A 17,891-nucleotide genomic window follows, 5' to 3' on the forward strand; every position below is an offset into this window, starting at 1 on the left:
ATATCATTCAGAGGTTCTGATCCACGCTGCAACTTGCACACCCTAGTCATATTTTCCAATCCATACAGCATGCTCCTTACTTAAACACTTATCGTATCTCTCAGCATCCATTCCTTGGCATTCCTGCCTTTTCAAGAATTGTCAGCGGTATTGTTAACTGCTTTATAATCCTGCCCATGACGCAGGTCCTTTATCTTATATCTCGGATCCGTAGTCTGTCCTGACCTGGTGTGCCTAGCACTCATAACAGCTGTCAAAGGTAGTGACCCCTATCTTCAGACCTGTTATGTAATAGCGGGATCCCACTGGACTACTACAATAGCCAGCAATCCTACTATCAAAGCAATAACCTGAACCGCAGCTCTCTGTTCTATCCTGATGCTGATACTCTCCCAAACAATTAGACAGATTACGGTCAACAACACAGTTCCAAACACAAGCGCTATATACTCATACATCTGGATCTGAGCCCTTACTAGACTCTGAATATGCAAGGTCTATTTCTGAATCCACTCCAGGTTCAATAAGATAATATCCGTGCGTGATATTATTGTGCCACCTTGGCATATACCATCTAGAGTCCAATACATCTACCCAGCTTTTAAACAATGCATATGACAAGAATATACTCTGCATCCATACCTTTAACACTGATGGTTGCTAGTTAGCTACTGTACAGAGGAGAACATATACAGTACAGACCAAAAGTTTGGACACACCTCATTCAAAGAGTTTTCTTTATTTTCATGACTATGAAAATTGTAGATTCACTCTGAAGGCATCAAAACTATGAATTTACACATGTGGAATTATATAATTAACAAAAAGTGTGAAACAACTGAAAATATGTGTTATATTCTAGGTTCTTCAAAGTAGCCACCTTTTGCTTTGATTACTGCTTTGCACACTCTTGGCATTCTCTTGATGAGCTTCAAGAGGTAGTCACCGGAAATGGTCTTCCAACAGTCTTGAAGGAGTTCCCAGAGATGCTTAGCACTTGTTGGCCCTTTTGCCTTCACTCGGCGGTCCAGCTCACCCCAAACCATTTCGATTGGGTTCAGGTCTGGTGACTGTGGAGGCCAGGTCATCTGGCGTAGCACCCCATCACTCTCCTTCTTGGTCAAATAGCCCTTACACAGCCTGGAGGTGTGTTTGGGGTCATTGTCCTGTTGAAAAATAAATGATGGTCCAACTAAACACAAACCGGATGGAATAGCATGCCGCTGCAAGATGCTGTGGTAGTCATGCTGGTTCAGTATGCCTTCAATTTTGAATAAATCCCCAACAGTGTCACCAGCAAAGCAGCCCCACACCATTACACCTCCTCCTCCATGCTTCACCATGGGAACCAGGCATGTAGAGTCCATCCGTTCACCTTTTCTGAGTCGCACAAAGACACGGTGGTTGGAACAAAAGATCTCAAATTTGGACTCATCAGACGAAAGCACAGATTTCCACTGGTCTAATGTCCATTCCTTGTGTTCTTTAGCCCAAACAAGTCTCTTCTGCTTGTTGTCTGTCCTTAGCAGTGGTTTCCTAGCAGCTATTTTACCATGAAGGCCTGCTGCACAAAGTCTCCTCTTAACAGTTGTTGTAGAGATGTCTCTGCTGCTAGAACTCTGTGTGGCATTGACCTGGTCTCTAATCTGAGCTGCTGTTAACCTGCGATTTCTGAGGCTGGTGACTCGGATGAACTTATCTTCTGCAGCAGAGGTGACTCTTAGTCTTCCTTTCCTGGGGCGGTCCTCATGTGAGCGAGTTTCTTTGTAGCGCTTGATGGTTTTTGCCACTGCAATTGGGGATACTTTCAAAGTTTTCCCAATTTTTCAGACTGACTGACCTTCATTTCTTAAAGTAATGATGGCCACTCATTTCTCTTTACTTAGCAGCTAACAGTCTATTCAGTAGGACTATGAGCTGTGTATCCACCATACTTCTGCACAACACAACTGATGGTCCCAACCCCATTTATAAGGCAAGAAATCCCACTTATTAAACCTGACAGGGCACACCTGTGAAGTGAAAATTATTTCCGGTGACTACCTCTTGAAGCTCATCAAGAGAATGCCAAGAGTGTGCAAAGCAGTAATCAAAGCAAAAGGTGGCTACTTTGAAGAACCTAGAATATCAGACACACAGTATTTTCAGTTGTTTCACCCCTTTTTTGTTAATTATATAATTACACGTGTTAATTCATAGTTTTGATGCCTTCAGATTAAATCTACTATTTCCATAGTCATGAAAATAAAGAAAACTTTTTGAATGAGGTGTCTCCAAACTTTTGGTCTGTACTGTACATAAACTCATATGCATCATTAGACCAGATTTTCAGAAATATATTGCATATACTCAAAAACAAGGGTTCATAGAAAGAGAACAGAACTCAGTAGTTTATTAGAAAAAACTTTATGTACAACTATTAATGAGTGCCGGCATATAAATTGAAGGGGTTGTCTGGGACAAAACAATTGACAAATGTGATCGGCGGGGATTCAACACACAGCATTCCCACCAATCATCTAAAATCTGCTCTGGCCCTGGCCAGATCTAAGCAATGTAAGTGGTGGAGCACCTTATCTTCTATTTAAATGAATGGAAGACAAACTACAGTAGTCAGCAGCAGACACCAAGTGATGCACAGGGCTGCGGTGTTCTGCTCCATATATTGCTTGGATCTGGCCAATTCCGGAGCAGATTTCAGCTGTATGGTGGGAATGGCAGGTGTTGGAGTTGATGCGAGATAAACGGCAGTACTGGGCAGTAACCACTAAACGATGGACAGAGCTAGTGTTTCGCTGCCGTGTTCCAGCCACTCCTAGAGCACATTTCACTGATTTGCAGGGGTACCAATTGTCGGACCTCCACCAATTACGGTACATATTATTGACCCATCCTATGGTCATCATTTGTTACATTCAGGGAAACCCTTAGAATTATTTTACATGGTGCATCAATTTTTCAGTGAAAATTCTGGCACCAGGAACTTGTAACTACGTAGTATACATATAAAAAATGTTTCCAAAAATCTAGTGGAATTTATATTCAATGTCCCTAAAACAAAGCTTAAGTTCAACATAGTATCCCTGCCATATAAAAGCTTCAAAGTCAGTTAGGCCAAATCTTACCTGACATCTGTGACCACCCACGTGACCACTACAGCCATTCACTGGCTCCAGCAGTGCTTCGCTTTTAGCAAGTGATTTGCTGCAGTGCTTACATGGGTCGTCAGTAACTGCAGGACAGTATCCAATACCCGAGGCTGCTGCATTAATGATGTGCCCAACATCTCCACAGGAACAATGCAGCCAATCACTGACCTAAGCAGTAACTTTATGCAATGGTCACATGGGTACAGCATCACTGCTGGAAAGACCAGAGCACTCGCATTGGACTGTTTAGGCAAGTAACCTGTTTTTCCTTGTCTTTTAACTGAATACACCCTATGCACGTGATCTATCAAACAAGGAGATGCACAATGTGCCAGAACAAGATTTACAACCATGGGAATTCCCATCATTGGAGAGATCAACCAGTGTCCTAATAATGGATATATTATTAAATCAGCGGCAAATTGCCTGTTATTGTGGTAAATATATTATAAAACTGATAAACAAAAATTGCAGTGTATCCTACAATGCAGTAATGGAACTAGTAAACTTTAAATGGCATTTTAAGAGTATGTTTACACATAGCAGATTTGATGCTAATTTTTCAGCAGTGTATCTGCATGTATTAAATGTGGCCATGGATTTCATGCTTTGCCTTGTAACAGATGAAATTTGCACTCTCGGCACAGATATGGATTTTGAAATTTGCACTACGCTTTCCTCAATGTGTACATGAGGTTTGCAGAAATCTCATCTATTTTATTACACTGCAGAATTTTCAAGTGCAAATCTGCAGCGGCCATTACACGACGTGCAGAGCATTAGTGCTCTGCATTCCTGATACCCGCTACTGCCGGAGGAGACATCAGCTGACTCATGACGGTGCTGGACCTGCATCCATCACATATGGATAGGTCAACATTTGTACAGTTTGTGGCAACGTGTGAACATGGCTTAAAACTCTTCATAAACGGATTAATAACGAGACTCCATGGCACGGTAGCTCCTGATGTATCTGTCGAAAGAGCATGGCACACTTGTTCCTTTCTTGCATTTTTCCTAAACTATTGTACAATCTGGCTTGTAAATACAGGATGTCTCGTATCTGTTCTTTGCAGTCCACTTTAGAAAAGTAGGTTTTAGCTTCATCCAGATTAAGTATGGCTGATTCCAAAGCTGCAACAAAACAGGAAAGCCAGAAGTTAATTGTTAAAAATAAAACCTAACTACATTATATAGATACACGTTAGCACACACATTAGTTCTAGGATTAGAATGACCTGTGTAAGGGGAAGGGAAAACAACCTGAGAATTTATAGTGTCATGTTTATTGGTGCATGGATGGAGCAAATGGGGGTCCTTTCAATTTATGTACCGTTATATTAAGAAAAAACAGTTCACACAGCCATCATGTCTCCATCACTACCTTTAACAGAAAGAGAGGAATCATTCTCATAAGCTGTGAGGGCCCCAGAAGATGGGCCCTCACCAAACAAATATCAGATACATGGAAAAACTCCTTTAATCCATGTAATAATTAGTGGGATTTGTACTGTCTTTTCCATACTGTGTGTATATATATATATATATATATATATATATATATATATATATATATATATATATATATATGTTGTATTGTTCTAGGAATCAAATATTCTGCTATTGTCTACCACAATAGAAGCTACATATTTTTGATTCATGGTGTTTATAGCGCTCATTATGCTGTATGCAGCTTACAATTGCTAAATCACGTTGACATGTAATATTCTTCCCAAATATATCAAACACTTTCCCTCCGTTGTAGGGTACATATGCACTCGCATCTCCCCTCCCCCTATTAAACATTCACTATGTTATCCATCCCTATCTGCTGCAATAAATTATGTCAATCGGTTTTTATTATTAAGGAGTATATTAGGGACTCTGGGCTTGGGCACATTTTTAGTTTTTCACAAACAGGCAGGTAGTTGCCTGTTGTGCTCAGTGTTCTTCATTGCAGACACAGAGCGGTCAAAGACCTTTTCTGACGGGGATTCAGCTGCATGTGCTGATGTCACGTCGAAACAACATGCTGCCGAATCCACGGCAGAAAAGGTCTGCAACCTCTCTGTCCCGGGCAAAACAGGCAGGTACAGTTATGCTCAAAAGTTTACATACCCCGGCAGAATTTTTGCTTTCTTGGCTTTTTAGTTTCCAGAGAATATGAATGATAACACAAAACCTTTTTCTCCACTCATGGTTAGTGATTGGGTGAAGCTATTTATTGTCAGCCTACTGTGTTTTCTCTTTTTAAATCATAATGACAACCCAAAACATCCAAATGACCCTGATCAAAAGTTCACACACCCCATTTCTTAATACCGTGTATTGCCCCCTCTAACATCAATGACAGCTTGAAGTCTCTTGTAGTAGTTGTGGATGAGGTAAATAACTAACTATAGGTAGCAACTACCTTGCCTGTTTGTGAAAAACAAAAAAATGTGCCTAAGCACTAAGTCCCGGGTTCACCCTTTCATTGCCAGTGTCTATTTTCAAAGAAAAAAAACCGAACCATTTAAAAAAAAAAAAAAAAAAAGCAGAGAATCATGAATGGGCAAAAAATTCTGGAATAGAATTTTGTCAAATAGGTTAAAGAAAATACTTAAAACCATGAGGTTCCATTGTTCAAAAATATTTTCTCTGTGTGAATAAACCCAAATGTTCTAAAGGGAATGATCTAAAATAAATAGCCATTGCCTACTCTGTTAATCTCCTGTAGCTGCAGCGGTCCTTGCTCGTTAGTGGAAGGGATGATCCATCAGTTACATGTCTGATGCAGACTCTCTCTTTGCTCTGGTGGAGTAATTTGCATGCATGACAGGTGACAGTTGAGGCCACTGACTGGTTAAAGAAATGTGACTGATCGACGGAACGTCAGCTCTTTTAGCATTGGAGAATTCAAAGGGTAGGTAAAGCACTTTTATTTTATTAGTGTCCCTACTCTATAGCAAATTTTGAAATGTTTCAGAAAGTTGTGAACCAAAATGTTTTGGCTCTTTAATATATTATATCACAGAATAAAATATAGCTAATTAAATGTAGACAAAAAAAAAATGGGGAAAGATTCCGGAACAACCATCCAAGGACAAAATGGATTCTTTATTCAAACGAAGTTGAAACATTAAAAGGCGAGGCTCGTACCTGACGCATTTCAATTAGCCTATGACTAAGGGTGTGTATACACCTGAAACTCGTCAGGTACGAGGCCTCGCCTTTTAATATTTTAACTATGTTTGAATAAAGAATCCATTTTGTCCTTGGATGGTTGTGCTGGAATCTTTGCCCATTATTTGTCGACTTTACTGTGATCACCAGTGGAAAGGGCACCCTCAGGAGGAACTCCAGGTCAAGTTTCCCGCTACACATTCTCAGCATGGTAAGCTCCTTCGTCCCTCTCCCTGCATCTCACTAATTAAATGTAATCTGTGGAAAGAGTATGACACGCTTGTTCCTTTCATGAATATTTCCCATTTAACTATTTTACTCAATTATATAGAGCCATTAATTCCACAGCACTTTACAGACATTATCAGCACTGTCCCTGATGGGGATCACAATCTAAATTCCCTGTCAGTATGTCTATAGCAGGGCTGTGGAGTCGTGGAGTCCGAGTCCATTTTGCTGGAGTCGGTATAAAATGGACCGACTCAGATTCCTAAAATATATAATAAATTGGGTACAGTAGTTCAATGCAGTTTGTGGGAAATATTTTTTTCATAAGAATTTGGGAAAATTATGACATGTCCTATAAATGTCTGTCCTATTCTTGATCTAAGGACTAGACTTTTAGCTGAGATGAATCTGTGCTGCAGTTTATGTTTATGATAAGTAGTGAAGCTCCTCCTCTACAGATAAGGGGAAAAAATAAAACACACAGGGAAGGAATGCCTGCATTCATCTCATAACCTCTAGAGAGAACAGGAAAGAAGGATTAAGGTAAGTACTTCTTAAAGCTTATCTAAACTTTCAATACACTGTGCATAAATCAATAGTCCAGTATGTGGCGTCTCTGTATGCTTGATATTTTACTTTGTTTTTCCTCTTAGCGCATGTTTGGGGAAATTAGCTGCTCTGATGACTTCTATACACAATACATAGACTATAAGGGGAAAAACTGTTTTCTAACATCTCAAATCTGGAAATACAGTAACAGGATCGATGAGGACATGTATATTTGTGTGTATGTGTTCTGGAATATGATTCAGGTAAACATACTCCCTCCCTCCTCCCCTCCTCATAGACTGTGAAGAAATATGATGTGAAGCATTTAGTGAGCTGTAACATGAGACAAGCCTGACAATGAAAGTTCAGAGTAAAGCTATCTAACAACATATTTTACAAACTTTATACTTATCATCTGTCCTATTGATTTATGCAAAGATTGTTTAATTTCTATCCTAAATTATACAGTGCATGATTCTCTATTCTTGCAAGAATTACAATACACCATTTTTTTTTACAGGACAAAATTTTTAGAGTGAATTTACATAATTATAAAGTGTCTAAGAAGCATCTTATGAAGTCAGCTGTATTTGAGCATTTCAGTGACTCAAGATAAAAAAACATTTTGTGTGTCAGTGTATAAGTGACCCAGATGACAACAAATGCTGTGATGCCAAAATCAGTTCACACTCCGGCAGTGATAAAAATGTTCCTTCAATAGCTACCAATCTAAAAAAGATATTTACAATGCTGCCACCCAGAAATTTACAAAGCTGTGATTGAAAAGGATCACCCCCAGCACCAAGAAACCAGCACCAAGAAAGAGCGCCTCAAACATCAATTACAAGATATTTTGTAAGTGACAAAGTTACTGTAACAATGACAGCAGATGTGTTTAAAAGACAGCTCTGAGCTTGTAGTGAAGGACGGTGTACCATTATCATTATTTGCATGACCAGCTTTTACAGCTCTTAATGGAGAAATGGCCCGCAAATTTGGTGTTTCACTGGAAAGAGAAAGTATTAGAAAATTAGTGATTGAAGAAGCCCTTAACCAAAAGGAAGATCTTAAAAAGACTCTCAAGAGATGCTTTGTATTTCTTAACCCCTTAAGCCCCAAGGGTGGTTTGCACGTTCATGACCGGGCCAATTTTTACAATTCTGACCACTGTCCCTTTATGAGGTTATAACTCTGAAACGCTTCCATGGATCCCGGTGATTCTGACATTGTTTTCTTGTGACATATTGTACTTCATGTTAGTGGTGAAATTTCATTCATATAACTTGCGTTTATTTGTGAAAAAAACGGAAATTTGGCGAAAATTTCACAATTTTCCAACTTTGAATTTTTATGCCCTTAAATCACAGAGATATGGCACACAAAAACTTGATAAATAACATTTCCCACATGTTTACTTTACATCAGCACAATTTTGGAACCAAAATTTTTTTTTGTTAGGAAGTTATAAGGGTTAAAAATTGACCAGCGATTTCTCATTTTTGCAACACCATTTTATTTTTACGGACCACATCACATTTGAAGCCACTTTGAGGGGTCTATATGATAGAAAATACCCAAAAAGTGACACCATTCTAAAAACTGCACCCCTTAAGGTGCTCAAAACCACATTCAAGAAGTTTATTAACCCTTTAGGTGCGTCACAGGAATTTTTTGAATATTTAAAAAAAATGAACATTTAACTTTTTTTCACAAAAAATATACTTCAGGTTCAATTTTTTTTATTTTACCAAGGGTAACAGGAGAAATTTGACTGCAAAAGTTATTGTGCAATTTGTCCCGAGTATGCCGATTCCTGATTTGTGGGGGGAACCACTATTTCGGCGCATGGCAGACCTCAGAAGGGAAAGCGCCATTTGACTTTTTCAATGCAAAATTGGCTGGAATTGAGATCGGACGCCATGTCGCGTTTGGAGAGCCCCTGATGTACCTAAACAGTGGAAACCCCCCACAAGTGACCCCATTTTGGAAACTAGACCCCCCAAGGAACTTATCTAGATACGTGGGGAGAACTTTGAACCCACAAGGGCTTCACAGAAGTTTATAACGTACAGCGGTACAATTAAAAAAAAATCATATTTTTTCCACAAAAATGATCTTTTCACCCCCAATTTTTATTTTTCCAAGGGTAACATGACCCTAAAAGTTATTGTGCAATTTGTCCTGAGTACGCTGATACCCCATATGTGGGTGTAAATGACTATTTGGGCGCATGGCAGAGCTCGGAAGGGAAGCAGCGCCATTTGACGTTTTTGGCTGGAATTGAGATCGGACACCATGTCGCGATTGGAAAACCCCTGATGTACCAAAACAGTGGAAACCCCCCACAAATGACACCATTTTGGAAACTAGACCCCCTAAGGAACTTATCTAGATGTGTGGTGAGCACTTTGAACCCCCCAGTGCTTCACAGAAGTTTATAACGACCGGGCGTGAAAATAAAAATATCGTATTTTTTCAACAAACATTTTTTAGTCACCAATTTCTTTATTTTCCCAAGGGTACAAGGAAAAATTGGACCCCAAAAGTTGTTCAATTTGTCCTGAGTACGCTGATACCTCATATGTGGGAGAAAACTACTGTATGGGCACACGTTGGGGCTCGGAAGGGAAGTGGTGACGTTTTGGAATGCAGACTTTGATGGAATGGTCTGCGGGTGTCATGTTGTTTTTGGAGAGCCCCTGATGTACCTAAACAGTGGAAACCTCCCACAAGTGACCCCATTTTGGAAACTAGACCCCCTAAGGAACTTATTTTAGATGTGTGGTGAGCACTTTGAACCCTCCAGTGCTTCACAGAAGTTTATAATGCCCAGGCATGAAAATAAAAAAATCGTATTTTTTTTCCACAAACATGATCAATTAGTCTCCAATTTTTTTTATTTTCCCAAGGGTAACAGGAGAAATTGGACGCCAAAAGTTGTTGTCCAATTTGTCCTGAGTACGCTGATACCTCATATGTGGGAGAAAACTACTGTATGGGCACACGTCGGGGCTAGGAAGGGAAGTAGTGACGTTTTGGAATGCAGACTTTGATGGATTGGTCTGCAGGTGTCATGTGCGTTTGGAGAGCCCCTGATATACCTAAACTATTGAAACTCCCCACAAGTGACCCCATTTTGGAAACTAGACCCCCCACGGAACTTATCTAGATGTGTGGTGAGCACTTTGAACCCCCAAGTGCTTCACAGAAATTTATAACGCCTGGGCGTGAAAATAAAAAAAAAATCATTTTTTTCCACAAAAATGATATTTTTGCCCCCAATTTTTTATTTTCCTAAGGGTAACAGGAGAAATTGGACCCCAAAAGTTGTTTTGCAATTTGTCCTGAGTATGCTGATACCCTATATGTGGGGGTAAAACACTGTTTGGGCGCATGGCAGAGCTTGGAAGGGAAGGAGCACCATTTGACTTTTTCAACGCAGAATTGGCTGGAATTGAGATCAGACGCCATATTGTATTTGGAGAGCCCCTGATGTCACCAAACAGTGGAAACCCCCCAATTATAACTCCAACCCTAACCCCAACACACCCCTAACCCTAATCTCCGCCCTAGCCCTAACGGGAAAATGGAAATAAATACATTTTTTTTATTTTATTTTTTTTCCCTAACTAAGGGGGTGATAATGGGTGGTTTGATTTACTATTTATGGCGGTTTTTATGTTTGGCAGCTGTCACACGCTAAAAGACGCCTTTTATTGTAAAAATAGTTTTTGCATTACCACATATTGACAGCTATAATTTTTCCGTATTTTGACCCACCGAGTCATGTGAGGTCTTATTCTTTGCGGGACGAGTTGACATTTTTATTAGTACCATTTTCGGGCACGTGACATTTTTTGATCGCTTTTTATTCCGATTTTTGGGACGCAGAATGAACAAAAACCAGCGTTTCATGAATTTCTTTTGGGGGGGTGCGTTTACACTGTTCCGCGTGCGGTAAAATTGATAAAGCGGTTTTATTCTTCGGGTCAGTACGGTTACAGCGATACATCATTTAGTTTTTTTTTGTGTTTTGGCGGTTTTATGCAATGAAAACTATTTTATATAAAAAATTATTATTTTTGCATCGCTTTATTCTGCGAGCTATAACTTTTTTATTTTTTTGCGGATGATGCTGTATGGCGGCTCGTTTTTTGCGGGACAAGCTGACGTTTTCAGCGGTTCCATGGATATTTATATGCGTCTTTTTGATCGTGCGTTATTGCACTTTTTGTTCGGTGGTATGATAATAAATCATTTTTTGCTTGGTTTTTTATTTTTATTTTTTAAGGGGTTCGCTAAAGGGGTTAACTAATGAGACAGTTTTATAGGGCGGGTCGGTACGGACGCGGCGATACCAAATATGTGTACTTTTGTTTTTTTTTTGGTTTTTTACTAATTTATTTAGCGATTTTTTTAAAAATTATTTTTACACTTTTTTTTTTTTTTTTAACTTTATTACATTGTTCCAGGTGGGACATCACTGTCCTGTGACAGATCGCTGATCTGTCACATCACAGATCACTGTGACAGATCAGCGATCTGTCACAGGCACTGCTGCAGACTTCCTCATGCCTGCGCTTTGCAGGCAGTGAGGAAGTCAGCTCCCTACAGGCCCCCGAAGGTCCCCGTCGCCATCTTGGATCCAGGGGCCTGTAGGGAAAGAGCCCCGCGCAGCAGCGCTGCACATTGCGCTGCTGTGGGGGGCTCAGGGAAGCACGGAGGGAGCCCCCTCCTTGCCGATGCTTCCCTTTAACCCCCGGTACATCGCGATCGTGTTTGATCGCGGTGTACAAGGGGTTAACGTGTCGGGGGGCGGTCCGTGACTGCCCCTGACACATTGTGCCGGGTGTCAGCTGTGATAATCAGCTGACACCTGGCCGCGATCAGTGGCGCTCACCACGTGGGCGCCGCTGATCGCTATGATGTACTATCCCGTCCCTGGGAATTAAGTCCCAGGGCACATGGACGGGATAGTACGTCTGATGGCAGAAAGGAGTTAAAATGGATGCCTGCACATGTCACAGAGTGAACTATTTTGCTAACAACGTTCTATAGGTTTGTGACAACAAAAAAATTGTTACTAATACGTAAGAGATACTAAAGCTCATCACAGCAGCCAGTTTCTCCAGACCTTAGTGGAAAAAGTTCTGCAAGATTATGAACTCACAAAAGAACAGGTTTTTGCTATTGTAACTGATAATGCTTCAAACATAAGTACACTAAACTGATGAATGAGAATAATGAAGGTGAACAGCAGCCAGAAGAACATTTCACATTCAGTATGTTGGAGATGGAAGGCCACAGTCCTGTTCCAATAATGAAGGAGCAAACAGATTACTACAGAAGAACCGCAAAATGATTCTTCACAATTAGATTATCTGGTTGAAGCTGCTTCACACCTCTTTCCTTTTCATCACATGCGCTGTGTTGTGCACACGCTACAGATGGCAATAAGAGACAGTTCATAAGAGGGACATGCTGGAACTCTGATTAGCAAAGTGAGGAAATTGGCTATTGCTGCAAGAACACCTAAAATTGATTCTATTTTGAAGAGACCTGCTGGAAAAGGGGCAATTGTGGAACAAGCCACTCGGTGGGGCAGCACTTATTTAATGATTGAGCGATTGCTTGAGCACAAACCCTTCCTTGTAGATATGGCCAACCCTTAGGTAAAAATTACATGAAGGTCAACGGACACAGGTGCCTAAATTGAAGGAATTGCTTCATTACCCATTTACAGCAACTAAAAAGTTACAAGCTGATGATTATAACTCCTGGCATTTTTATAAAGGCGTGGAAGAACTTGTTGTTTTGCCTGTCCCAAAGAGGTTTAATCGCAGAAGGCATTGCTGCTTCAATGAAACGGAGACACTATTAGAAAATAAAATTCTTGTGGCAGCTGTTTATGTGGGCACGAGTCATCGTATATTGATGGATGATCAACAGTTTACTAAAGGAAAAGAAGCTCTGACTGAGGTAGCAGTTAGGATGAGTGGGCTACAGGACGGCCAAGAGCAAGAGGACTCGGATCCTGCCAGTGCTGCTGCTGCCGTTTCGTCATCCTCATCAGATGAGAAGTTTGATTTCGAAAAGTATTTGGATGACATGGAGCAGGCATAGTGTTGCCGCAGAGAAAAAGATTCCACTCCCATAGAAAACAGACTGACCATATTTCAGCAACATTTTTCACTTGCTCTCAAAGAGTTCAATCGTTCATCAAAACTGACTGTGCACAAGGCAATTCCTTTATACCCTGAAATTGTTAGAGATGTCCATGTGGTCACTGCTTTGCCACCAACCTAAGTTGGTGTAGAGAGGTTGCTCTCTAGCTTTAAAATTATTAGGTCAGATTTGAGGTCATCTATGAAGGAGGATCTGATGGAGGCGATACTATTTCTCAGAACAAACTCAAAGACTGCACAAATGCTATTCAGTACTTTTTGTTGAAAACTGTTTTTTCCCACTTACTGCAGAGTGTATAATAAATTGTAAATATGCAAAAGTTGTATTCCAATAAATACATTTTATGTTCTATCTAAATGATTTCATTATTGTATCATAATAATGATTAAAAGCCTGATGACTACAGAAAATGTATCACTTAAACATGAGCCATGTATGAGGGAGTCGTGGCGTCGGAGTTGGTGTCGGAGTCAGAGGTTTGGCTTACCGACTCCACAGCCCTGGTCTTTGGAGTGTGGGAGGAAACAGGAGTACCCGGAGGATACCCACGCAAACATGGGGAGAACATACAAACTCCTTGCACAGATGTTGTTACTCATTTATATAGTGCCAATAACTCCTCAGCGCTTTACAGACATTATTGGCACTGTGCCCGATGGGGCTCACAATCTAAATTACCCATCAGTACGTCTTTGGAATGTGGGAGGAAACCAGAGTACCCGGAGGAAACCCACGCAAACACGGGGAGAACATAAACTCCTTGCAGATGTTGTCCTTGGTGGGATTTGAACCCACTGAGCCACCGTGCCACCCCGTACTATTGTACAATCTTCTGGCTTGTAAATACTGGATGTCACGTATCTAATCTTTGCAGTCCACCTTAGAAAAGTATATTTTAGCTTCATCCACACTGTTATTTTCTGCTTGATTTTGGAAACTTCTTAGAAATTAATAGCGCTCTCACTTTTCACCAGTAGTTTGTCTTAAAGGGAATCTGTCACTAGGTTTTTGCCACCTAATCTGAGAGCAGCAAAATGTAGGCGTAGAGACCCTGATTCCAGTGATGCTTCACATACTGAGCTGCTTGCCATAGTTTTGTAAAAAAAAAATCTTCACTTTATTAGCAGTAAAGCCTGTGTGTGTGGCTGTGTGTGTAAAAAGGACCTGCAGTGAGGTCATGACCATGTGATCTATACCTCACCTGTTGTCTAGTTATCACTAGAGGAGCAGTAGTCATTCTGCCATGTAGTCCTCCATATTTATGAGCTCTGTATAACCCTGCCCCCCCCCCACCGGGCAGCAACTTTCAGTGTTCACTGTGCATAGGCAGAAAGCTGCCAATCAGTGGTGTAGATGCGGTTATACACCGCTCAGCATTCAGAGAACTGGCAGAGCTGTAACTCTCAGGTAGCGTAGAAAGAACCTGGTGACATATTCCCGATAGTTAAGTTAAACTTACATTAACTTTAAGTGAAGTACAATTTTGTCTGCCGTTCCTGTAGGAAGTAATTTTGTATCCGGCTACATAATAATACACTGAAACCGCAAAAAATAAAAAACACATTTTTCCATTATTAAAAAAATATATAAAGTGTTAAAACGGTTACCATCAGTCTTTTTTTGTGAACTATATGATGCTGCTGATGCTACTTGACACTTGGCCACAAGAAACATTGCCCGGCCTTTATCCAAAACAGCTCCATGAGCCAGAATGGGCTCTATTGCCATGTGCAGGATATTCAGTGCTTGCTCCGGGATGCCAAGCATCAACTGTAACAGTACAATAGTGTCAAAGGGAGGGCGGAATGCAGACATTAGTGGTCAAAAGAACAACTGTACGTAGCAAGCTAAATTGAGAAAATTATTTCTGCTAAATTAGTAAGTACGTGGAAAGAGATTTCTGTACATTAATTATATTATATACATTTGTATTATTTATACTATTTACCCACGTAAATAATTTATCTAAATAATACAGTGAATAGACAGGGAGGAGGAAATAAGAGGGATGAGGAGGTAATGAGGAGAGAAAATATGCATTTCCAGAAAAGCTCATTAAAGGGGTTGACCATCCCTGAGGGGACTTTCGCCTGTCACCTGCTCACTACAGTCTCAGCATCTCTTCTTAGAACATTGTGAGAGCAGCAGTTGAGACTCTAGTTAGCATGTGGCCACAACTATGTAAATCATAAACTTGCAATCGTGTGATGATAGGTAGAATGACTCCTAACTGTGTGTATATTACAAATTACGAGGATTTGGTAAACTGCAGGGCTTGCCGAAAGTTTCCTCAGTACTGGTCGATGTGTTTAATGACAAAACTTCTTGCTGCATTATATTTAATATACCATATTTTTCAGACTATAAGACACAACTAGGTTTTAGAGGAGGAAATTAGGGAAAAAAATTAAGCAAAAAATATGTGGTCAACTCTGTACATAATATCCCCTATCCTTTTAAATATGGTTCCCTCATCCCCATCCTGATACACTTGGCCCCTAATCCCTATCCTGGTATGCATGGCTCCCTCATCCCCATCCTGGTATGTATGGCTCCCTCATCCCCATCCTGGTATGCATGGCCCTCTCAACCCTATCCTGATATGCAGGCATCCTTATCCCTAGCCTTGTAGGAATGGTCCCCCTCATCCTTATCCTGGCAGGAATGATCGCCCTCATCCTTATCCTGGTATGCAGGCTCCCCATCCTTATTCTGGTATGATTGGCCCCATCCCGATCCTGGTATGAATTGTCCCATCCTTATCCTGGTATGATTGGCACCACCCCCATCTTGGTACGCATGGACCCATCAGAAAAGATTAACAAAAACCAAACCATTACACTTACCTTCCTCCGCTCCCTCGCAGTGTCTTGGCATGGCAGGGACGTTATGCGCTGCTCACAAGCAGAGCACAGCTGCCAGAATACTCACCGGGACTGTTCATCGCAGAGATCAGTGAGTATTCCTTGCTCTTCAGTAGCGCGCAGTGTCAGCTGGAGCCTTCCTGCTGCTACCGGTGGTCACGTGCCGCTACTTAAGAGAAATGAATATTCAGAATATTCATTTCTCTTAAGTAGCGGCACACATGACCGACAGTACAGTAGCAGCAGGAAGCCGGTGGCTGACACTGCGCGCTACTGAAGAGCAATGAATACTCACTGCTCTCTGCGATGAACAGTCCCGGTGAGTATTCCGGCAGCTGTGCTCTGCAGGTGAGCACTGCATGACGTCCCTGCCATGCCAGGACACTGCGAAGGAGCGGAGGAAGGCAAGTGTAATGTGTTTTTTTTTTTTTTTATCTTGTCTGATGGGGCCATGCATAACAGGACCGGGATGGGGCCAATCATACCAGGATAAGGATAGGACCAATCATACCAGGAACGGAATGGGGCCAATCACACTAGGATGCCAAAAAGAAACGAATATTCATTGCCCTCCAGGCTTGGAATGCTTGGAATGCAGTGAATATTCATTTCTCTTCAGCAGCGGGCAAAGGAGTTAGCCGCAGTAGCCAGCTCCTGCCTCTGTGACCCGCTGCTCTGCCAAAACTGCTCCCCCAATTCCCCGGCACAGCTAGAGCCGGTACATCCAGACTATAAGACGCACCCCCCATTTTGGGATGAAAAAAATGCGTCTTATAGTCTGAAATATACAGTACATCTAAAGCTCGCTGTAGTTTATATTTGCAATAATAAATGCACCTAAATGCTTGATGTAGTCTGAAATATACAGTACATCTAAAGCTCGCTGTAGTTTATATTTGCAATAATAAATGCACCTAAATGCTTGATGGAAAAAAAATGTAACTGTTCCCACCTGTGAAAAAGCCAAATTAAGCACTGTCTCAGAGGCCAAGTACTGTAAGCGGTATTCTCTAGATAGAGCTAGTGCTTGGAGTAGCACAGGCAACGCTACCGGGTGACATGAAGACATGAAGTGGAGTTCTGCTAAGGAAACAAGGACTCTGAAAAGACAAAGCAAATACAGGAACGTGTTTTCTATTTCACTGCAAAACATCAGGGTGCACAACCCAATATTAGTACATAAAAAGGCATCAAGCGCTCGGGACGTTTCAATTTCACTGTCCACTATTAAACTAAAAATGAATGATAAACTTCAAGAAACATTTAAATGAATCCAGCAGAAAAGGAAATATTGCCACATATTGAGACATTTCTCACACTTAAAAAAGAGTCAGCGCTGTTTATTTTCAAATATTTTGATTAGAATTTTAAATTTATGTAAGGGAAAAGGGGAGGTGTGGAAGGGATGGAACATCTGAGGAACAATAAAAGTTAGAAAGCTCTTTACAATACTTTGAGCAATATCATTAGAAGATAATCATACAGAACGACAATCATAAAATATATCTAAAGTATTGAAAACTTATGTTTAAATGTGATCGATGATCAGCTCATACTAAAAGGTTTTGTAACTGGACACTGAGACGGACATAAATCAAAACACGAATGCTATCTGGCAATTTAGAGTTTGTTGAACATAGTTGGTTCTAGTCAGCGTTGTTTAAATTATTTCATAAATCAACTTTAAAAGATGGCAGTTGCTGCTCCTATTTCAGCAATAGAAAAGTCTGTATTCACTCAAGACAGATTT

The 17,891-nt window shown here is 40.8% G+C and overlaps 1 protein-coding gene across 3 annotated transcripts in view; it reads right to left on the reverse strand.

Annotated features, from left to right (window-relative positions):
* Positions 1–2,368: 2,368 nt before the first annotated feature.
* Positions 2,369–17,891, reverse strand: part of ANAPC5 (anaphase promoting complex subunit 5) — a 108,212-nt gene continuing 92,689 nt past the window's right edge. For all 3 annotated transcript variants that reach the window (XM_073585970.1, XM_073585969.1, XM_073585971.1), the window contains exons 15-17: positions 17,094–17,241; positions 14,885–15,047; positions 2,369–4,283 (exon numbers count right to left, since the gene is read on the reverse strand). In XM_073585970.1, the coding sequence (XP_073442071.1) occupies positions 4,072–4,283; positions 14,885–15,047; positions 17,094–17,241 (523 nt within the window). In that variant the 3' untranslated portion in view covers positions 2,369–4,071. The remainder of the gene's footprint in view (positions 4,284–14,884; positions 15,048–17,093; positions 17,242–17,891) is intronic.

This window comes from Dendrobates tinctorius, unplaced genomic scaffold (genome assembly GCF_039654945.1).
Source record: "Dendrobates tinctorius isolate UK_male_01 unplaced genomic scaffold, ASM3965494v1 ptg000090l, whole genome shotgun sequence".
NCBI lineage: Eukaryota > Metazoa > Chordata > Amphibia > Anura > Dendrobatidae > Dendrobates > Dendrobates tinctorius.